The 23807-nt window shown below is 46.6% G+C and overlaps 1 protein-coding gene across 11 annotated transcripts in view; it reads right to left on the bottom strand.

Moving 5' to 3' along the window:
• Nucleotides 1–23807, bottom strand: part of Agap1 (ArfGAP with GTPase domain, ankyrin repeat and PH domain 1) — a 430070-nt gene that overhangs the window by 136498 nt on the left and 269765 nt on the right. For all 11 annotated transcript variants that reach the window (XM_051154307.1, XM_051154308.1, XM_051154309.1 and 8 more), the window contains 2 exons: nt 23343–23447; nt 5129–5297 (listed from right to left, as the gene is read on the bottom strand). In XM_051154307.1, the coding sequence (XP_051010264.1) occupies nt 5129–5297; nt 23343–23447 (274 nt within the window). The remainder of the gene's footprint in view (nt 1–5128; nt 5298–23342; nt 23448–23807) is intronic.

The raw sequence follows: 23807 nt of genomic DNA, 5'->3' as shown, positions 1-23807 counted from the left end.
GTGGAGATCAGAGCATGACGTGTGGGAGTTGGTTCTTTTTCCACCATGTGCTCTGGGGATTATACTTAGGTCACTAGGCTGGGTGGCAAGCGTCTTTATCTGCTGTGCCATCACATCAGCCCTATTTATTTACTTATTTGAGATGAGGTCTCTTACAGTCTAACCTCTCCTGAAGGTTGCTATGTAGTCAAGGATGATCAAGGATGATCTCCTGCCTCCACCTCTCAAATGCTGGGATTACAGGTATGTGCCACCATATCCTGCTTATGTGGTATTAGGGATCAAATTCTGTGCACTGTGTGTTAGGCAAGCATGCTACCAGCTGAGCTACAACCTTAGAAGTACATGAGGAAAAGGAGGAAAACCACCAGTGTGAGGAACGCAAGAAACACAGGTGCATGAGTTAGGCAGCTGCCATGACAATATGCTTTTCTTTCTCTTTCCCAAGGCCACAGAGGAAATGGACATTAAGATTATAATGCTTTCAGTATTTGAACATGTGACATGCAGTCAACATTTCCAAAGGAAGAAGGAAACCTCTAAGTGTAAACTAAGTTATAAAGTGCATAAAGTAAACAATAAACCAGCAGTATATCTGAGAAACATAACACATTGATAGCTCAAATACACAAACAACCCTGGCCAGATGTGGTGGCACACACCTTTAATCCTAGCATTTGGGAGAAAAGGGAGGCAGAGGAAGACAGATCCTTTAGTTCAAGGCCAGCCTGGTCTACAATTGAGTTCAAGGACAGCCAGGACTAAATAGGACATTATCTCAAAAAAACAAAATGAAACAACAACAACAACAACAAAACCAATCAACTGAACAACAGCAGCAGCAGGACCAAAACCATAACCCTGCCAGCAGCAGATGTCCCCTCAGTACCGACTGATAGTGGCAATGATCATAGCAGTGTGCTTATCTTGTGATTCTCTGACCCCACTGAGGTGGTATGCTCCTGGAGGAAAAGCCTTAAACAGCATCTCTCACCCCGTCTTCAGAGCAATGATCAAGGTTAGGCACATAACAGACCAAGTAACCATGGAAGACGAAAGATACAAGAAGAAATAATGTAACTCATGAGGTGGATGGGAGACATTAAATCAGGTCAGAATAGAGACCTGTGACATGTGAACTAAGGATGCATTCTCGGATTCATCAGGTGAGTCCTATAGCTGACCCAACTAACACGGCTTCAATTACACGGCTGGCTATGAAAAGTAATAACCAGGGGTTATTACTATGGAACCACTGAGATCTTGTGAAAGAGCTCCTTGAAAAAAGAGCAGCACAGTGAAACTGAAGGTTTTGAAGACAGGATGGATTAACAAACTTTCTAGGATCTGAATGAAGAAAACCACTTGCCATCTTGAGGGTTTAAAATCAACCTGAAGAAATCCAGAGAGTAATCGTGCCTCCCTGTCCTGCCTCAATAAAACCAACGGTAGGGCCTGGGATGCGCTCGGCGGGGAGAGTGCCTGCCTGCCTAGCATGTGTAAAGCCCTGGGTTCCACATCCATAAACTAGGCGTGGCGACATATACCTATAATACCAGCACCTGAGAGGTGAAGGCAGGAGGATCAGCAGTTCAAGGTCATGCTCAGGTCATGTACTAAGGTCCAGGCTAGTTTAGGCATCATGAGACCCTGTCTCAAAAACCCCCAAAATGAATGAATGAATAAATGCTCACCAATATAGGATTATTTGGTAGTATATAGATTTTTGTTTTTGTTTTTGTTTCTGTGTTTTCAGACATGAGGTTCATGTGAAAAAGAACAGAAATAAGTATCAACAGCTTGGGATAACTGGAGGGAAAGGTAGGGTGCAGAAGTGTTATGCTGCCATACTGAACTACGTCTGGGTGTAATACAATGTGGCAGAACTACAGCATAAGACACCTTACAGAGAACAGTAGATGAGATGGGTCAGAACACCCAGAAACTGCATTTCATCATAGCTGTACACGGAGGAGACACAGGACTAATAAAGATCATTCAACAGGAAGGAATGGCTGTTTAAACAGACAACTGCTTATATTTCCTACACATATGACGGATCCAAACAAATAAGTTAATAGAATTAGAAGCTAACATTTTTAAAGGGAGAGGACTTAATAAAACTTGGAAATAAATATACATCTGCTATGAACAGACTTCAGACTACTAAAGGATCTTTGAAGAGATTAATGTAAAAACCACAGAAACATGAATCACAATTTGGATACACAGGAAAAAAGAAAAAAACTATCGGTGTAAATAAGACTACAAAAAGTATAAGCAAACTATTATATTTAAAATTGTATACATATAAAATACCAATATTCTCAACATATGAAGAGCTTTACCATATCAACAAGAAAAAAGACCTACTAAACACATGCAAATGAGACATGTAAAGTAAATACAACAAGAGATATACATGGGCAGTAAACCCACGAGGGGCTTGGATTCACAACTAATGGAAGAGGCTAAACACACAAAGCGTGGGGTGTTTTTATCTTGTTGATTCTGGAAACGACAGTTAAAAGTAACACCAGGTGGGTACTTTATAGACAATTCTTAGAGGTTATTTTGGAAATACACACGAGAACCTGACTGACAGCTGAGCCACACTGCTCATGACTGCTCGCTGTTGGAGGTAAGGTTGTGTATTGAGGCTAGGTATGAGCACGCCTCAGGTCAGCCAGGTGGACAGTTACATCAGAGGAAGAAAACCAAGGGATCCCCAAAGGAGCCAAACACACAGCAGAACTCAATAGCCAAGAGCCTCCTCAATTATCATGTCTAACTATTTGGCAAATGGCTACAAGTAACTATTTTTAGCTCAAAGTCCATCACATCAAGTCCACTTTTCCTGCAGCCGTTCCTCGCACTAGAGTGTTTATGAATAACAACTTCAAACGCAGGGAATTCACCTTTCAGAGTGTAACTTAGGGTCTAAGAGCTCGAACCCAGCAATGTGTTGAGTTCTTAAGCAAAAACGTAATGTGTCATTTTAGATTAATGTCCAGGTTTAAGACATCAACTTGAATTAAAGCGTCACAAGGTTCTGGTGAACTAGCTGTCTCTTACAGGACTGGACCCATAGTCCAGCCTGATGACCCAAGGACTAGACTGGCAAATACGCACCCCAAGGTCTCTCCAACTCTTATGAGAAGCAATGACATCATCCCTATGCCTATGGAGGGAGCTGCACTCCCCAGTAAGATGGAGATCCTGAGGCACATGACTAATGAATGTCACACCCCTACTCCCTCCCTACAATTGACAGCTACAGAGTTTAAAAAAAAAAAAAAAAAAAAAAAAAAAAAAAAAAAAAAGCAACCAAGTGGAAGACCAGAAAGATCCCTAGTCATAAACCCGAGAAGACGTGACCATGCAAACGGGTCTTACTCACGTCTCTGGTTCAGCAAGGCTTTTTCTGTGAATGAAACTGGGGTGAGAACACATAGCTCCCATCCTTAGGGAGCAAGCCTTGGAGAGATCCCAGAATACGGTCTGGTCTATGTATTTTTGTATTTGTGTTTCCCACTTGGAGAGAGTCATTTTGGGCTAGCGTTATGTGGTACCCAAGAACTCAAGTCTCAAGACTAAGAGGTCCAAAAATCTTAATCTTATGCACTGCTTCTTGAACTCATGATAACTTTTTCCTTATGTAGGTTTCTGGCAGGTTCCTGCTTCCCTTGTCTGGACCCTAAGTCCTGCCCCTCTTTCCTGTTGTAGAGATCCCAGCCCTTCCATAGCTGTTGCCTTGGACTTCCTGTCTTTGTCCACAACCAGAGAGTGAGAGTGTCTGGAGTAGGCGCTAGGCTTTATATTCTGTGTCCCTGGGTTCAGGAGTGTGGGAACACCACAAAGCCAGAGACTTCAGTCAGCCACTTAATGTATACACAGTGCCAATCACTGTTACTTTTGTCAACTTCAAGTCCCTTAAAATTTATCTAGCAGGTGCTTCCAGTTATTTTCAGGAAACTCCCACATAAAAGTTCATTAAAAAAGAACATAAGCAAATGCTCGCTGCCATGAATGAATGAGCACTGCATGCGAAGTGAGGAGCTGGCTGGCAGGTGGCTGGTATGTACAGGAACTCTGGAGGCCAGAGATGCCAAAGCCACAGTGCACATAACTTTTGGATCAGAACTGACCACTGATAAATTATTCCCTGACGAAAGGAAGGAGTGATGTTGTGTAATAAAGTATGGAAAAGAACTTTCTATTCATTCTAGAGTTTTTCTTCTTCCTGAGGCATCATTTCCCCCTCTTCCCACACGATGGGAACCTCATCATCATTTTGGGAGTGAGGGGAACAGGTCAGAGAGGTCTTCAGAGCAAAAATCTCTCCTTTCTGGAAGAAACTGGTCCCTCCCTTAGGAGAAGGCAACTTTTAGTTTGATTACTAACCGCCCACAATGCTTTCGTCTTTGCCCCTCTCCTGGGCCTCCCGTGCTTGTGTTCATTAACAGTGGTTGGCGGGATGCGCAAGGCATGGCATATTGACTTGCCAAACACCACAAGATGTCAAGGGGTGCCATCTGGGGAAGAGCACATTCGGACTCTTTCGTGTCATCCCACTTTCACCAACCAGGGTCATTCGCCACCCTCTGCAGTTCATCACACTGTCTTTAAAAGCACCCCAAGTTTCAAAGTCAGAAATGTAGTATTCCAAGCAGTCGATATGTCTTGGAGTCTGAGAATTTCTCAACACACTGAATTCTCAGAAAACAAAACTTTCTCTAATCCTGAATGAAAACAAAACAAAACAAAAACAACAACAAAAATAATTCTTTGAAAGAGAATAAAGAACAACATTGTTTAACTAACGAGAGACACTAGTGAAGCTAGCAAAGGACAGTTCAGCTGTGTACAGGTCTGTGTGTGTTGCTCACATCTTCCTCCAGTTTAAATGTGTAGTTACCAGGCATGTTCTTCTTTTACACCTCATTCCTCTACCTCTGAATGACCTTAGCTGATCAACAACCAGCCTGGGAAGGCCTCGGATACCAGTTTGTGTGGCTCTGGCTTGCCTGCTGCCATTCACAGAAACACTGCTTTAAGCTTGCCTGAGGCTACCATCTACCTGTGGCAGGACTCAGCTCCTCAGGTGCGCCCGAAGCTGTGAGCTTACCTGAATTTGGTGAGATGTGTAAACTGCTCATGTCCTTGGCCAGGCCGTTGGTTTTGGGACTGGAGATGGGTGCGCAGGCCGATGTGGCGCGGGGTGGCCTCTTCCCCGGCACTTTCACAGTGGTTCGCAGGAGGTCTATCTCTTTGCCGTGGACATTCTGCATGTAATCCTGTGTGAATGTTAAATATCCAACAGAGATTAGAGAGAGGGTGGGCTAAGGTGAGACCCAAGACCCAGTCAATGTCCTGAGCTGCAATGCTGTGGCTGCCATTTTCGTGTGCAGGGTGTGGGCGACATCATTCTATTTAAAGCCAGGCTAGGCATCTCTGCCCCGGCCTAAGCGAGGGCTGGGAATGGGGAGGAGAAACAATCAGCACAAGACCTTGAGCTCTTGCTTCCTAGGAACCTGGGCTTCTGCTGTGAAATCTGAGTAATACACTGCACGGGCATAAGGGGAAGATTCATGAGAATGTGTCCAAAATGTAAGGGTGCAACTACGTTGTACTGGCTAGTTTCATATTGACTTGACATGAGATAGACTTGGCTGAAAGGAGGAAACTTCGACTGGAAAGATGCCTCCATAAGATCCGGCTATAGGGCATTTTCTTAATAAATGACCGATGAGGGGAAAGCCCAGCCCATTGTGGGTGGTGCTACCCTTGGGCTTGTGGTCCTGGGTTCTATGAGAAAACAGGCTGAGCAAGCCATGGGAAGCAAGCCAGTGAGCAGCACTCCTCTGCTTAAGTTCCTGCCTCCATGTTCCTGTCCTGTTTGAGTTCCTGTCCCAGCTTCCTTGAATGATGGACTACAATGTGGAAGCATAAGCCAAACAAACCCTTTCCTCCCCAACTTGCTTTTTGGTCATGGTGTTTCATCACAGCAATGGTAGCCCTACCTACCAAAAGGACTGGAGGTGACTGGAGGACTAGGGGAACCAGCAGCAAGGTAGTATAAAAATAACAACAAAGCACTCACAAGTGGGCCTAACAAGGATGTGCACGCTCTCCTGTTAACATCAGAAGAAACACCCACAAAGTCTCACCTGCATGATTATTTATTTGTGAGTTCAACAAGGCTGACACGAACAAACACGCCAGACTGCATGGGGGAAAGGCTGCTAGTATTCAACCCTGAACAAAGAGGCAACCGAGGAAAGCTGGGACCAGGAGAAGTGGCCTTTCCCAGGGCAGAACACACCAATTGGTTGTTTAATGCCAAAGTCAGCCCTGAAAAAATACACACAGGTAACATTGTATGGATTTAAAGGGCCTCATTTCACTTAATGAGGCAGAGGCAGGGAGATCTCTATGAGTTCCAGGCCAACCTGGTCTACAAAGAGAGTCCAAGGCAGCCATGGCTACACAGAGAAAGCCTGTCTTGAAAAAAACTAACCAACCAACCAACAACAACAACAAACACGTTTTATATGGGGACATATATTTATATACAAATACATATATACATGTACTAACAATGGACAAATAAAGAGGCCTCTGAATTCCAAGGAGAGCAGGGAGGGAGGGGTACACGGGAGGTTACGCAGGGAGGAAATGGAAGGCATATTATAATTAAGACACAACCTCAAGAATAAACAAACAAGGATGTGCAATGCTGTGGCCCCATGTGACGTGCCCCCACAAGCTCACTTGGTCCCTGGCTGGGGGTGCTGTTTGGGAAGGCTGTAGGGGCCTTTGGAGAGTGAATGCTCCTTAGAGGAAACGAGTCACCAAAGCCAGGCTGTAAGGCTGAATAGCCTGCCCTCACTTTCTGTTCACAGACGCATGTGACCAGCAGGCAGCCTCTTGCTCCTGCCACCAAACCTTCCTGCTCTGATGCCTCATGTCCCTCTGGAACTGTAAGCTAAAGCGAAAGTCCCACCCTTCCTTAAAATGCTTCTTTTCAGGCAACTGGCTGCACATCCCCAAAGAAAGAAACCAAAGACCTAGAAACTAATCCACCAGACCCTTGGCTACTACATGGCAGAAGCCAGCAGCCAGCACAGAGACTACCAGAGGGCAGCCTGAGCTAAGTCACTAACAACCCATCGTACAGTACAGCGAACACAATACCTGGGAAGGAAGGAAGGAAGGAAGGAAGGAAGGAAGGAAGGAAGGAAGGAAGGAGATGGCAGGCAAAGGGTCCGAGTGAGCATCCTCGAAAAAAACTGCTGTGTGCCAAAAGCTTAGCTGTCAGCTTGTGGTGCTCTTGGGAAGCAGTACGATTTTAGGAGACGGGGCCTAATGGGGGTAGTTAGGTCCCTAGAGGTATGCTCTTGTGGGAGGCCAGTCAGCCTTCATGTCCTCCATCCTTCCCTTCCTGATTTCTGCTGCTGTGAGGTGAGCAGGTGTACTCTGCCACCACGTGCTGCTATAGGCTCAAAGCAACAGGGTGAAATGCCTGTGGACTCAAGTCTCTGGAACCAAAACCAAAATAAGGCTTTCTACCATAAAAGTTGGCCATCTCACAAGTGCTTTGTCACAGTGATTGAAAGGTGCCGCAACAACTGAGGCAGGGTGCAGGGACTGCTGCGAGCACGGCCTGCCAAACTCTCTCATTCATTATGTCATCATTACCGTCATCATCACCATCTCCTCAGTGAGGCCTCTTGTCTATAGACACAGCATTTCACATACCCTGGATGTGTTACCTCATTACATATTAGAAAAAAAAAAAAAACCACCCCGAATTACCTTTTTTTTGAGACAGTGTTTCTCTGTGTATCCTTGGCTGTCCTAGAACTCACCAAGACCTGCTTGTCTCTGCCTGCTAGAGTGCTGGGATTATAGACGTGTGCCACTTCACCTGGATCTTGAATTACTCTTAGATAAATAATGTTTCAGGTACTTTAACAACAAGCAGGAAGTAGGACTAGGAAGGATACAGGAAATAGGATTCTTAGCAGACCCAGAAATTTGTGTTTGTTCTAAATGATTAAGTTCAGGCCTGGGTAAGGTTAGAATGGTCTGACCTTACATAACTTGGGAAAATAAGCCAAGCTTCAGTCTGCTGGAAAGCAGCAGGGCAACACATACTGATGGGGCTGTACGGCACAGCCAGTAGCATGGGAGTCCTGAAAAGTCCCTTATCATTCCTGGGAAAGAGGCAAGCCACCCAATGTACCATATTTTCTGGTGTATAAGAGAACCCCAACTTTAACTTTTCCAGTGAAAATATAGAGCCTGAGTCAGCTGCACGGGACTTGCATTGGAAGAGGGGTAGTCATATACGGCGAGTATATTCCAAGCTCTATATTTTCACTGGAAAAGTTAAAGTTGGGGGCCATCTTATAAGCCGGAAAATATGTTAATTGCAGAAGAATGTCATGGCCTAGCAGCTCAAGTACCAGGAAGATGACTGTGATGGTTAGCCTTGACTGTCACCTTGTTTTTACTGAGATGTGTTAAGACAGGGATGAAGTGAGCCTCTACATAAGCTGTCAGGAAATCCCTGAAGGCTTGGCTGAGGTGGGAAGACGGGCCATGAGCACGGGTGGCACTGTGCCATATGGATAAAGGATTAAAGCCTGTGGAGGATTCATTCTCGGCTTCTGGGCCACCACAATGTGAGCTGTATTTCCCATGACCTGTCCCCACGATGGTAGGATGTGGATCAAAGATGAAAAAAGTTATTACCATCAAGTCGGACTGAAGGATAGCATGGACTCTGATAGGAGAAACTTGGCACTGAAGAACTCATTTCCATCAAGAGAGTGAGGGACTGTGGCTAGGACAGGTCATTAGGGGAAGAAAAAAAAAAAGATGGCTTTTTTTGTTACTAATGCCTGCCATTAGCACCCATTTAGCACTCTATTTCCAAACAGAGTTATACTTGCAAACATCGGATTCCTTCTTGCACAGTTACTCCTTTAAAATACCAACTTGCTGTAACTTTCTCCTTTAATGCCAATTCTTAACAAATTAAAATACAATAACAGGAGTGTAATTGAGCATTTATTGCTTATGAGTTCTAAAATGAGGCTAATCAGAGAGTGACTAAGCCCCAGCGTGGGCTCTTTTAATAGGCATGTTTTAACATACAATAACCAGGATATTTTATTTAAAATTATTGTAGAAATGTACGCTCTGCTTTCTGGATCTGAACCCGCCAAGGGAGGACATTTATCTTGAGCCCAGCATGGGCTAGCCGCTCTTGCCTATGTTAGACACTGCAGCTTTAGACCTGGTTGGAAGACACTTGAGCCTCTGAGGGCTGGGAAGGCGGCTCAGGGGTAAAGTGCTTGCTGGGAGTTTGACCTCCAGCGAGGCTGCCTATGATCTCACTGCTGGGGAAGCAGAGACAGGAGAATCCTTGGCTTCCAGATGGGGAAAAAGCGAGGAAGACCTCACACTTTGACGTCTGGCTTCTGCAGGTTTGCGTGCGTGCGTGCGTGCGAGCGAGTGCTCGCACGCACGCTACATACACCTACCCACAAAACGGAAACCAGATATTCATTTGGCAACTCCCGTATTTCCATTCAGCCTTGCTTCTTCTCCCAAGAGAAAAACTGCCCCAAGTTTGTTTGATCCTGCTCCTGCAAGAACATGGCCTTTTCGTCTCTCCCTGGCTTGGTACTTAAGGAATTAAAGCTGCTGCCACTAAATAATGTGGTGTCTTCAGAAGCAGACTGCAAGTGCAGATCATGGGTGAGTGTGAGGTAGGGGCCTTGCTGGGTAAAATAAAGACAGCAAGCTTATTTTGATATGCAAATACTACACAGCTACCCTTCTCCATGTTAGCTGCAGAAAATGCTGATCGAAGATAAAAGAGGGGAAAAAAACCTTTAACAAGGCATGAGGGTAATTCAAAGCCAAGTACTTTTAAACAGCACTTAACAAGTCCCTGGGGCCCACTCAAGAGCCTGGCCCCCCAGAGGTGCCATCTCCCGCCCCTCAACAGCTTGAAAAAGTAGTAATTGCAAACCTATTTGCATTTTTCTCCTCAACTTGCCCATGCTTATCATGTGGACTCTTTTTTCCAAGCCCCGGCACCAGAGCAAAGGGACCCGTTCCTGAATGTGCCAACAGCTCGGCAGCCATGCCTCGCTGTCCCCCTGTACCCGTGCCTGCACCTCTGCCTTCCCCTGTTTTTTACATTTTGCTCCTAATTATGTTGCATCTATTGCCGTACACTTAATTAGCTGCATTAATGTGATTTCTTTTCACATAGTCAAGCAATTAAGAGCTATGATTGAGTTTCATTCAATTAGCCTCAACAAACATGCTAATTGATGTCCCAGATGCAAATGAGGTGCAATGAGAGAGACCTGCTCGCAATTGAGAGCCACGTCAGAGACCCAGAGCTTCCAGCTTGCTGACAGAAGCACAGTTTAACGTGGCTCCCGCCTTCTGCAGGGTGGCCTTAGCAGAAAGATGAGGAGCCATTAGCGCCTCTGTGTTCCAGATCATTCCGGATATTGAGAATTTGCTGTTTGGCTGCGGTACCATGTGGCCTCCCACTTCATAGTTAGGTGTCCCTGCACTGGAAGGTGATCAGCTGGCTGCTGCAAACGGAGCACTGTGCAATCCCCACCAGCAGACAGTTATAAGGCTGTCAAAAAACTCCCCCCCAAGAACCTCAAAAGCAATCCCAGCCATCCCCGAGCCCTCTGCATGCGTGATGGCCTAGATCCTCTTCAGGAAAGGGGAAGTTCATCTTCGTCACCTCTGGGGCATTTGGCACTCGAGTTAAGCACAAAATACAGCAATCCATCAATGGTCCCTAAAAATATTCTTAGCAGATCGATTCCGGCTGCCTTGCGTCTGGAGGTTACTTTCAGCTGCCTGTGAAGGATGGTTTGCTGATGCACTCACAGGGTTAGCCAAAGCAGTCAACAGGATCTTGAAGCCGAAGCGGAACACACAAACTATGACCTGCACCCCCAAACTACATCTACCACACACACGAGGCCTGGGAACACGGCAGCTCTATTTGCTGAGAGTCCAGTTAAGAGAATCAATGAATGCCATTAGAAAACAAATAAAGAAACAAACAATTTTTAAAAGAATTATAATGCTTAAGGTCAAATGGCAAAGTAAAGAAAATCTTTGTTGCAATTGTATTTTCCCAATATGCTTTGGTTTCAGAGTGTTGATAAAGCCGATACTTTACCACAACATATGATACTTTGAGTCAGGTAACTTTTAATTTGCCTTTTCTTTAAATTACACTTACTATCTTTAGTTACTTTATTATCTGTGTGTGTGCAGGTCAGAGGATGACTGAACTCAGGACCTCTGGCTTGGCAGCAGAAACTTCTACCTGAGGAGCCATCTCCCACCATGACTTTTGGACATGGCCAATCTAGCTGAACTTTCTTCCGTTCTATAGTTTAGCTTAGCAATCTTCAAAGTGTGGCCCTCCATGCCTGGCATGGGTTCCAGAAGTCTATGAACAGCTCAACATGGCACTAGGAGGTAATTTGCTATTTTAATAGTATGGAAATCTGTTCTGATGTTATGATAGTGACAGGGCAGTTTACCTACAACAAAAACTACTTTCACTTTTTGAATTTCAACTGTCGAGTGCACACCTTGTTCATTTTCTGAATGCTGTCACAAGCAGGGTGCATGAAGTCTTCCTCCAGGTCTGACAGTTACTGGGCACCATTTTTGGAACTGCCAGCTAAACTAGCCACTTTTGTTGTTTTTATTTCTGTTGGGGGAAACAATATTTTCAGTTAACAGAAAGACTGTCACACATAGGCTATAGTTATCTCTTGGGAAATTACAGGTATTTTCTTGAAGAAAAAAAAAACTGAACAAAATGAATCCTTTAAGGAAATAGCTGACAGTATTAGCGACTAATGATGAAATCTGTGCTTCCTTGAAAAAAAAAAGGGAAGAAAAGAAAATTTTAAAACCTTATTTCGATCTCATTGTGAGCCTGGCATCTTTCAACTACTTAACATTTTCTGAAAATATTGGTATTAATAGTGTCTAGATATTATGGATTGAAGAGGAGTGTTACTGTTTGCAAATCCGTACACTTTATTTCAGAAACATTACTGAAGTACAGAAGTGACAGTTGCATGAGGCCATGTGCATAGATGCCAGTGGCCAGGACTATCTGGATAAAATGCACAAAAAGGCCATTCAAAGCGCACTGTAATGGGCTTTAATTCAGCAGAGAAGGCCATGCTTTGACTCCCATGGGCATTCCTGAGCTATAAGGTGCACACTGTGTTTTGGTGTATCATCAAGGAACAGCAATGCTTAATGCACTTCTTCCTCCTCCACTACCGCTACCAGTGGATACCTGTATCTTCCACTTGAACAAGAGTTGTCAGGTCTTAAAGAGGTTTGGAAAAATGGAAAAGAACATTGCTACCTCACAGCTTTCTGCTGAAAGCTCCTCTTCCTTATTTACTTATGGAAGAGGCACACACGTGGCCTCTAGATACCTTCTGTGCTCTCTTTTTGCCTTCTACTATATGGGCTGCAGGGACTGAATTAAGGTAGTCAGGCTTGGCGACAAGCACCTTTACCTACTGAGCCACCTCACTCACTGGTCCATAGAATACATATTTTCACAAACTATTATATACCCGAACACAGAATGTTTGGGTCCTTATTTTAAATGAACATCGACATCTAAAATTTTTGTTTGAATGCTTGACATGGGGAAAAAAAAAACAAAACTCATTTCTTTTTCTTTCTTTCTTTTTTTTAAATCTTTCTTTCTTAATTTATTTACCTTTAATGTGCATTGGTGCTTTGCTTTCATGTATCAGATGTAAGATCTTACACAGTGTCAGATCTTGGAGTTACAGACAGTTGTGAGCTGCCATGTGGGCGCTGGGAATTGAACTCGGGTCCTCTTTAAGAGCAGCCAGTGCCTCCAACCGCTGAGCCATCTCTCTAGCCCCAAGACTCATTTCTTATTTTCACTATACTTTGAAAACGTCCAGGTTACAAAAGGAAGCCTTAGTTCATTAACTTCTATTAAAAAAAAAAAAAAAAAACCTCACACAAAAAGTGTATGTAAGAGAAGCCATTGTTAGACACACTCCTATTCCCAAACTCCATTTAACATTTGTTTTTCAAAGGAAACTGATCCATGAAGACAGATATAGCAGCAGCCGCTCACGGAGATCAAGCGCATGTGAGCGTCCTGCACGTATGAATGATAAACAATAGCCTCATGCATAGTCACGGGCAGAGGAGAAGCGCTCGCCTAAAAATACCTCGGGAATGCTCAAGGACTAGGAAAGAATCTTCTGGCCACATCCTTTCAGATCATGAGACTCAAAGATGACAATTTCTCCTTCTCTCCAAAGGGTCCCAGTCACAATAGCAAGGTAGGGGGCAGCTTCAAAGCTACAAGGCTTCTAAGAGGAATAATTTGGTTTCCCAAGACAACTGACAGGATTCCAGAGCCCTGCTTTCACAAGGGCCTTCCTGAAGGACACTTCTCAGCGCGCATGCTCCTGACCCTGAGCCGTCTTGGAAAGAAGGCAGCCAGCAAATAAGAGGCTAACAGTGACCGAGGCCAAAGTTTCAGTTAGGACACCGTTGGCCCTGACGGGTCTGGGTAATTAAGCCACTCCTGGTAGCTGGTGGAACATGGCTAGGGTTCAGTGGCAGCACACTTCTCTTGCCACAGTATAGTGACTGGCTCATTCCTGCACTTGGGCAGGGCAAAGCTCTATTCCTGTTCACTACTGAGGCCAGCATCCAACCATGGTAGGCAAAAGTCCAACATCAGCCCAGGGGGATAGGTTATTGTAATATAAATCAAAATAGTAGAAAACCCCACAGTGAATTATGAATATACCTTTGGCCCCTTGATTGTATCTGTCTTGATGGACTTACTCTACTGAGCATCACACTGAAATAAAGAGGCTTCTCATTTTAGGTTCAATTGAATATCACCCAGTTGTAACCCAACTTAGCCTGTCCCAGATGAATGCTTCCGCTACGTCAAAGACTGTATCTGCCTTCAGGAGCTGCAGGCATCTCTGAGGGCAAGGCACATTTTACCACAGCAAATTGTGAGGGTAGGGTAGGGTAGTGTCCTTTGCTAGCGGGAAACTTTAGTATTTAAATACTGGCAGAGCGGTGGGTCATCTTGGCATCTGTGAGTTCTACAGGAATGTTCACCACACTGGTGTCTGGCTAGCCTGGACGTGTTTTAAGTCTTCAGACTGGTATTAGATAAACCGGTTAGAAGCGACCCACTGTAGGAAAGATCTGACTTAGGAGGAGCAGGCTCTTACAGCAGAGGGTACCAGTTACTTGACCTAAGTGGGCACTCAAAGGTCCCACTGGAGGCGTCTCTTGCCTACCACAGATTTTAAGTAATTTTAATGTGCAAGTGTGCACATAGGCCTGCTTACAAGTCTGCTGTTTCCATAGCTCTCTGTGAGTCACTTTCTCAGAAGCTCCACCCCTCTCCCTTTCTGCTCACAAGGTAGTTTACAGCACCCGCTAGGAACGCGGTGACTCAGGATTCCCATGGCCTTCTCTCCCACACTGAGGGCTATGTCGAGAAGACAGCACAGATTCTCCCATTAGAGAACAGGTCCCCACCAAATAGCCTGAGTGACTGACAGGGGCCATCACCACTTCATTTGCTGTGGGTGTGGGGCTAGCTGCCTCGGCGTCCTGGTCTGTATGCCCACAACTTTCCTATGGTGTGGGATCGCTGTGAGGTCTAAGCCCAGATGATAAGCAAAAGGCTTAAGAAAGTGACGCAGCTTAGTAAATGAACACCCTCGCCACGCTTCCCACTGCTTCCGCCTCTTCCGCTTTACATGACTATTTCTTGAGCTAAAGGTGTTATTCTCAGCCTTAGACAGCAGTTCTGACACAAAAAGCCATTAGGGGTGACTGTGAATCAATTTTTCACTTTACGATATAGGGAAAAAATTTCCTTGAAATGCTGACATTTTCTAGTTTTTCTCCCCTCCTCTCTTTGGTGGGGGAGGCATGTATCTGGCAGTCAGACATTTTTATTGCAAAACGCTGTCTGGAAAAGATGCAAAGTAAAACCTGCTAAAATGCAAGGGCAGAAACCCCCCACAAAACTAAGGGGGGAAAAACAAAAGGCCCCTTCCCTTTGCTTATTGAGTTCAGAGGCATAACAGGCTGCGCCCTGCAGCAAACGGGAAGCTACACTAATTTTAAAGCCATAAAACGCTATCAAGTGCCCTGCGGGGCAGGAGGCTCTGAAGCTAGTGGCACCTAAATAAGACATGGTTCATTTACTTCGTAGCTTAGCCTAATGTAATCATCAGCGGTTTCTTAGCCTAGAGTTGTTAACAGGCAAGTAGCCGGCGCAGAGGCAGCCCTCCCAGCCACTGAGGGGGCTGCGGCTAGATTGCTGTTGATTAGAAAATTTTTCAGTTTTGACAAGCACTTAATGAACATAAATCGCACCTTGATTGGTTTCCTTTTGGGGCCACCGGCACACCTGAGCAGAAGGGAAGGGGCCTTGCCAGGGCCGCCCCGCCCTACCTTGCGAGACCCTAGCAACAAGCCGGCAATCAGGTTATGAGCCATAGAAGAAAATATTTATAAAATAGAATAATGAAATTCAATTTCTCAGAGGAAGAGGGAGCACATTTGCTACCCCCCTCGGCCATCCTCTCCCACTGAGACCTCGGTGGTGACTGTCACCACAGGAAAACATAGGGGTTTGATTTATCTGTCTTTCTGGGGAAATTTCTGGCCACTATTTGTAACACTAAAAGGCAAAGGAAAAAAAAAAGCGTGGGTGAGTGGGTGGTGGAGAACAAAAATGATACAAATTGGGCACAAAAGATGTGGCCAGCACTATGGGAACTGCCATTCTGTACGCTGATAAGTCAACATCTCCTAGACTCTTCTAGAAGACCCATGAAGCACAGTGGAGTCTACATTTACATTCACCTACATTCTCTCTCTCTCTCTCTCTCTCTCTCTCTCTCTCTCTCTCTCTCTCTCTCACACACACACACACACACTTCTTCATTTTACTAAAACAAGCAAGAAGACAGTTTCCAACCTCAGCAAACAGCTCAGCTGGGGTCTCAGACGGCTGTAGTTTAGTTTTCACATGACTGCCTGGTCTTCCTCACTCATGATAACCCTTCATCAACTCAAGACAACTGTTAAAGAAGCGAGTATGCATTTTGACCATTTGCATCTACTTAATCTGGGGTGTGTGTGTGTGTGTGAGAGAGAGAGAGGTGGGGGGAGGGAGGGGGAGAGGGAGGGAGGAAGGTGTTTATGTTCATAAGGGTGTGCTCACACATGCCATGGTATGTATGTGGAGGTCAGAGGTTAACGCCTCTCCCCTTGAGGAAGTCTCTTCTTGTTCTTGAGGGCATGCATCAGGTTGGCAGCTCAAGTGCTTTGGAGAGCCTCCTGTTTTTGCCTCCATCTCATGCAAGAAGCCCTGGACTACAGATGTAGGTTACGGTACCTGGCTTTACATGGCTTCTGAGGACTCAAACTCAGGTCTTCACACTTGCTCAGCAGGTACTTTATCCACTGAGCTGTCTCCTCTGCCCCACTTTTACTTTTAAAACTTAAATGCTGCCTGAGCCCTGGAATAGGCATGAAATAAATACATTCCTTGAGCAAAACGAAACTTTGACAGGGACTCTATGTGTGCGAAGGAGCCTGCGTCTCCCAGGGGCCGTTTCCCCGGCCGAAGTTGGATACCCCTGAAAACACGAATACTGTTGTATCAAAGTCACTTCAGGGGGTATGTGACATAGTTGAAAAGCTTTTACAAGTGATTTGGACGATTGGCAAAAATATTTACCAGGTCACCCAGAGGCCTCCCCTGTCCTGCGCCCATGGAGCAGCAGTTGGAGAGAGGACTCTGAATGGCCGTCGGGCGTATCAAGCCTCCGTGATTCACCATACCCGGGGTGGGGGCAGCGGGGGCGTTGGGGGGGGGCGGGGGAGGGTGCGCTCCAGAAGGTTGGGTGGCTTCAGTTACAGGCATTTCAAAAGCTCTCCCACAAGTAGGGTTTAAAACTGAGTATCTCCAGCTCCGAGGAGTCATTTCTGTGACCCTCCACTACCTTCACCGCAGTCAGGTTCCCCAGAGCACGGACGCGTGAGCTCTGTCCCTACCACAGAGGATCCCTGAACAGGAAACGCACTGTGCCTGGTGCTACAAGGGTATCACGGTGCCCCGTGACGCCACCTACGACGTCCTGGAGTCGCCGAGGATGGAGAAGGGAAGCAGAACACTCTAAGAAGAGGGCTGGGAAGCAGTGTTGGATAGAGATCGAATTTCCATTGGGAAAGAGAGAGTTCTAGAGATGAGAAGCACAACGGTGGGTGTGAGTGACAACACCGCTGAGGCGTCTTTTCTTATTTGTTGATACTGGGGACCAACTTGAGACCTGGACACCCCAGCTGAGCAGTCCACCACTAAGTGCCTTAGCAGTGGTCAGAGTGGCACACTTGTTGTGTGCATCTTACTGAAGTTAAAAAGCAAGGAGAGGCACCCTCCAGCTCCTCTCCGTCAATCCCGTCCATTCCACCACAGAACAGAGTCAGGACCGGGCTGGGGCTTTTCTCCTGTGGCTTAGAAGCATCACTGGGTGGACTCTTCTCCTATCAGCTCTGGAACTTTAGCCCTGCAGACTTGAGGGCAAGCCAAGTGCATGGTTGCACTCTGGGCCCACCTCCCTGCCCATCCCCCATTCCTCCACCATCTGTTCACTTCTACCTGCCAGTCTATCCGCCCCCAAATATTCCCCAAAACAACTTCTCGCCCTGTCCCTCTTCTCTCTCTATCCACTCACCCAACCCAACCAGGACGCTACCCTCAAGACAACAGAGAGTTTGTGTGCTGTGGTAATATCTGAAGGAACTACATGGAGTAAAACAAACAAACAAATAAACAAACACCCCGAGAATTCCACAGAGAGGGAAAAAGCCAACACAGAAATGACACTCTTCTCTGGCTAGCTGATGCTGCAGACAGCTTACAGCAGGGGGTTACTCTAAGCGAAGTGGGCAGAAATGGGGCCTTCAAGTGACTTCTGACATATTCACCTTAGAGGAACATTGTTTGACTCATGCTTTCACTCTGGGGTCAAGGACATGGCTGTGCGCCATGGTGGAGCCATGTGGCATGGAGAATGGCCACTGGTATGGGTTGTGAAGTATAAACAGAATCAGAAAGCTGCTGGTTCCAGTGGCCCATTCCAGGGCCTGCCCACAAAGACCTACCTTTATTATTTTTAATTTGGCATCATCCTTTAGAGGTTCTACTTCTTCCCAGTAGAGTCACAAGGGTGGAGAACACATCTCCAACATGGCTTTTAGGGGACTCTCAACAGAGCATCAAATGTCACCTGCAGTGGCAACATTCACATGTCAAGGACCATGGCTCCCAGTCAGGCCTCTGTGAGGATGCTGGGTGGCATATGTTTCAGGAGAAACACAGGCTTCTGCACATCCAACATGGAAGAAGCCCTGCCCCCAAGGATGCTCTCTTGAGACTCAGAAAAGCCCCATGTTCTTTTTCCTGCCACCCACAGAAACCCAGTTGTGGTGTGGTATGTCATTTAGAGACCTGTTCCTGTTCTAAAACAGGTGTCTCAGACCATAAGAACACTGACTGCTGCCAGGGAGAGCCCAGCCTTTGATCTTCCGTATTTATAACTATAACATTCTAATTTAACTCTGAGTGGGCTCTTTGTACGGCAGTAGTACTTTCAGATGGTGAGATGTGCATGCATGCGCGCGCGCGCGCGCGTGTGTGTGTGTGTGTTTGTTCTTCCCACCTCACTAAATGACCCCATTATGGATCGCATTGTGCATAGATGTCGTGATCAAAGGTCCACATGGTGGGGTCTGGGCCCCCAGGCCATCTTGGATCAAGGACCCTACAAAGCCACAACCCTGATATCCACTGTGGCCACACTAGGGCAACGCAGCCTCCCCGGGCAATGCATAAGCATAGGCTGGAGAGATGGCCGTGAGCAGTGCAGAGCCACAAGACACTTACTCATGAAGAAGCAAGATGAAAAAACCCACTACTCATAAACTAAGTGACATGAACTAAAGCAGTGTGTCACCAACATGGCTCACTGGCTATGCTCATGTGCATGATGCAGGAAGGCTAGTCATTTCCTGTCAAATGGCTTTCCACGTGGGTGCAAGAATAAGGTCTTATAAGCCTGAGATGCTGTTGTCCAGGCGGTAGCTGGACAGGCATGGAAGGACTTTGAGTGTAACTGCATTCTCTCCACCTCAGGAAGTAGGAGGTCCATGCTGGCTGATGTGGGGTGGGATGCAGTGGGCAGGGATGATCAGAGAGTCTGGCCTCTCCAACCTCAAGTCTCCCTGTGATACACACCCAGTGTGCACCATGGGAGCGTGGTGGTGCTGCGAGGGGAACTGCTAGTTCCGGCAGGCTCTTTCCCCTGCAGCCAGAAAGATGTCTTTCACAAGACCTGGTTAGGAATCATCTCAGATCTCTTTCTGACATTTTTTCCATCAAGCGGCTTTCTGTCTGCCTGTTATATCTGCAGCAATCAGCATTCTGATGACAATTTCCAGAGTAACTGACAGCCAACTCAGAAAAGCATCGGAACTCAAGGTTCACAGTACACATAACCACCCAACCTCTAATGGACCTGTAGAGTAAAAAGGAGTCCCTCCCAGAGCCTAGTTCTGATTTCCTGTCTGGGACGAAAATACAAGGCGGATCTGCTTTCGAGAGGGTACCAGGAAGAAGAAAGGAACCTGAAGAAGGGGAAGCAATTCATACACATTAGGCTGGTGCAGAGGGGAGGGCTGGGCACAGCTGCCAGGCCTCTTGCAAGGAAGGCAGAGCCGGGCCTGACTGCAGTACGTGTACTCGGACAGGGTCTCATAATGTGATGTCTACGGTTTGCAGGGCTCACTCTTACAGGCTCACTTAGGAAGCCCACCACACAGAGCCGACACCAAGGGGAGGATCGTCAGTCGAGCAAGTGGCTGCTCCCCCGACACAGAAGATGAATAGGTGGCCTTGCTGTGCTGCAGAGCCCCAGGGCAAAGGTTCTTTCTCATTATCCCCTCCATTTTTTCCATCATGGTGCTCCCTACGGCTCAGATTTAAGTCCACAGAGAGGGAACCTAGGGAATTCAAGGCACACCGCCCTGCACCCACCCCAACAAGATCCATCAATGAGCCTTAAACCCACGAGGCCCTCACATATATCTCCTCTGCAGGACAGCTAAAATGCTTCGGGCCTTGGAGTTCTTGGAGATAAGATTTTTTTAATTATTATTTTATCTCATGGGTATAAGTACTTTGCGTGCTTGTGTGTACCATATACTCAAAGAGGCCAGAACAAAGTGTTGGACCCCCTAAAACTTGAGTTAGAGATGGTTTTGAGTTAAGGTCCTTTGGAGCAACAGCCAGTGCTCTTAAAGCTGAGCCATTTCCCAGCCCCAAGATGGATATTAATAGTAACAATAATAATAATTATTTAGAAAGAGAAACCACAAAATAACAAGCCGCTGGGTCAACAGATCAAGGTACCAGCAGGTTTCTGAGTGAACAACCCACGGAGCCACCAGGCTTGCTCTTAGCTGCTTTAGTTGGGCTTAAATGCTTGGAGCTGTCAGGACACAAGCCCCGGCAGAAGTGAAGCAGCAGATGTGGCTGGTCTGCCCTGGAGCAGGGTGACCCATGACCCCCTGTAACTTCCAGCCCTCTGCCCAGGACTCCTCCAGTCCCAAGAAAGCCAGGGCTCCACAGTCCCTGTAAGAGCACTCAGTCTTACTTTGGTTGGGTGTCTTCCTGCTCCCTAACCTGGGCTCTTGGTTTTACTTGCTCTGTATCAGCTGAGAAAGAAAGAGGAAGGAACTGAGTGGGTTTGGGGAGACTCCAGGGTTAGGTCCTCCATGTAACTAAGTTCCCCCTTGGCAGCTTCAGTCTCAGGATGGGCTTTTCCTTGGCTATCCGACTCCACTAGCTTTTCATTTTGCTCAGTCTGGTGCAAATTTCTGGGTGTCACACTCCAAAGGGCAGTTATCACCAAACTTCCTACCTAGTGGGTGATCTTCTGGGTTTCCAGAAAAGACAGCAGGCAGCCACGTTCAATGACAATGGAGAGCAATTGTGGCCAGTGTAGGGCCTAGACACCAGTGCGTATCTTTCAACTTCTAGACAGGCCACACAGCCCATACCCAGCACTGACCTGCTGCTGAACAGCCAATAATGGGACATTTCCCCATGCTGGCCCCGTGACTAAAGGTGGGCACCAGTCTGGGAATTACTGCTTTCTAGGAAACACAGAGCAGAAGTTGGCTATTACACGTTTCTCCTGTGCCTCTGCCCTCATCTCTCCACTTAGAAAATAAGGGCGGGTACCACCCACGCCCTCGGGGAAATAAGACATGTGTCGGAGCGGAAGGGCAGGGCTGGGCTAAGGTACCACTGGACAGGAATGTTCTTCTGGGGACAACAACTAGGCTCTGTGACAGGAAACAGGAACTTGAGTAGTTTCCTTCCATATATTCCATGGGGACAGAGGGGACATCGTGCAGCCTGGACTAAATACAGGGCAGAGAGACGGTGAGTCACCAGCCAGATTTGCCTTGTTACTTGTCACCAAGTCCCAGCTTTGCTGTCGAAGGCACATGAAGCACAGGTATGATAACGAGAGGTCTCCGGTCTCTGACAGGATCTGAGGAGAACAAGACCCAGGCCAGGGCAGACTTCCGGGTAGATTGGGCCGATCCAGGGCTGGGAAGGGCCTGGAAAGGCTCAGCACTGAGATGTGTGCTCAGGGATAGAATCTAAGTGTGGAAGAGCCGCCCAAGCAGGAGTGCTGGAAAAGGCATGGGCCCTGAACAGGTGGGGCTCCAGAAACAGGCATTCCGTCCTTGTGCAATCAAGGTCATCTGGAGAACAAATCCATTCCCAAGACAAGCTGGAGACAGAGCCATGCAAAGAAGGGTCCTCATCTATTGAAGACCATCTAGCTACACATGAATACGACTGCACCTTAGACTACAGAAGAACCTAGAAATATATCTACATGTATCTTGTACACACACACACACACACACACACACACACACACACCTTAAGATGGGGCTATATAGCAATAAATCCACTGTCACACTGAAAACACTATACATACAGAATGTCCTTAGTCCAACCCATCTCCGTCTTGTGCATCAGCCTGCACTTGGTCAGACTCATCTAAGACAGCGTCTGTTTCACAGTCACATTCTGACTGCCTCATCGCTCGGCTGAGGATGGGAATGAAACGGCATGATGGCTGTGTTGGAATGTTTTCACGGTGTTGTCCAGGCAAAACATCCTGCATGGGACCACCATAAGTCAGACACTGCCTGCAGATTGACAGTCAGGCACGTTGGGCACTCTCACTGGCACTGTAAGCCAGCCAGGCGCGGGGACTGAAGCAGGTGCTTTCTAGTGTGGTTCTGAAAGGTACAGATAAGGCTATAAACCAAGGCGGAGAAGGAGTCACACCAGCTACAACCTGCAGGAGGATAGATACTATGTGTCACCAAGCATTGGGGGGGGGGGGGGGGCGGGCATTTAAAAAGTGAATGCTCTTGAGTGTGCAGGGGAAAAGTCTCTTGCCAAAGGCCTTTTGAGGAGATAAATGCGCACCTGGGTCCTAGCTCTGCAAACTGATTACTGGGAGTCTGTCTTAGGGATACAGGAAAGGACCACAGAGATACTAGGAGAAAGCCCATTCAGGGTCACTCACACGATAATGGAAGAGGGAGGCCAGATTTATTTGCCAAATGCTTCTGCTGTGTTTTGAGATACTGGTGAACCACCCAGACTACATCCATACAGTAGAATAAAAATCAAAATGGTGTCCTGTACTTGCTGTCACGAAGGATGCACATGACCTCTATCATCGGTGAGGTGAGCAGGCTGTGGGATGTGCACCAAGGCCATGTGCACAGTGACACAGCCAACCGTACCCCAGCAGTCATAATCGCAGGGAGTGGATTCAACCCCTCACTCAGTATGTTTATTTTTAACGTTTTGTTAACAACTGCACTTTTTAAAGTATTTCAGTGTTTAAGAACATAACAGCTCTTGAGAGCAAGACACCTGAGCTAAGGGAGGCCTGAGGGACTTTCTGCATTATATACACCTCAGGGGACCTAATACTGCTGTCCTCTTCACACAGAGGCAGAGGGCTGTCCATGGCTCTGCCACTGCCTCTACCCCACGTTCACATCAGAAGGCACCACTAAGTGTGCCATGGAGCTGTACTCACGTGTAAACTGGGGTGGTAGGTCAGCACGCCGTTGTCGCACAGGGTGACATACTTCTTTTTCCACTCTTTGTTTAGTGACTTGCCACTTCGCTTCAGCAGCATGCCCTGTGGGGGAAGAGAGGCAGATGTCAGGTTGCGGATGTGAACGGAAAAGGGGTAGAAGATACAGAAGGATTCACATCAATGTAAACTTTCTTTTTCAATTTACATTTTTAGGGGAGATTATCTTTGGTTTTAGATCTAATTTGGGCTTTTCCTTCTCCTTCCTATGCAACAGTATAGGTGGTATCTGAAGGCTGAACTTTGCGATAGATTGTGACTGTCAACTGTTGATTGACAGCTGTAGTGGACATCCTAGCTGTCCATCGAACTCCCCACAGAACTGAGTCATAGCGATGGAAAGATGCTTTTACTCTTTGCTTGTTGGTTTTTGTGGCACTGGGGATTGCACATTTGAGGAGAGTC

The sequence above is a fragment of the Acomys russatus genome, chromosome 12 (genome assembly GCF_903995435.1).
Source record: "Acomys russatus chromosome 12, mAcoRus1.1, whole genome shotgun sequence".
Lineage (NCBI taxonomy): Eukaryota > Metazoa > Chordata > Mammalia > Rodentia > Muridae > Acomys > Acomys russatus.
Note: the sequence above shows the minus strand (reverse complement) of the source record. Positions and strands in the feature narration are given on the sequence as shown.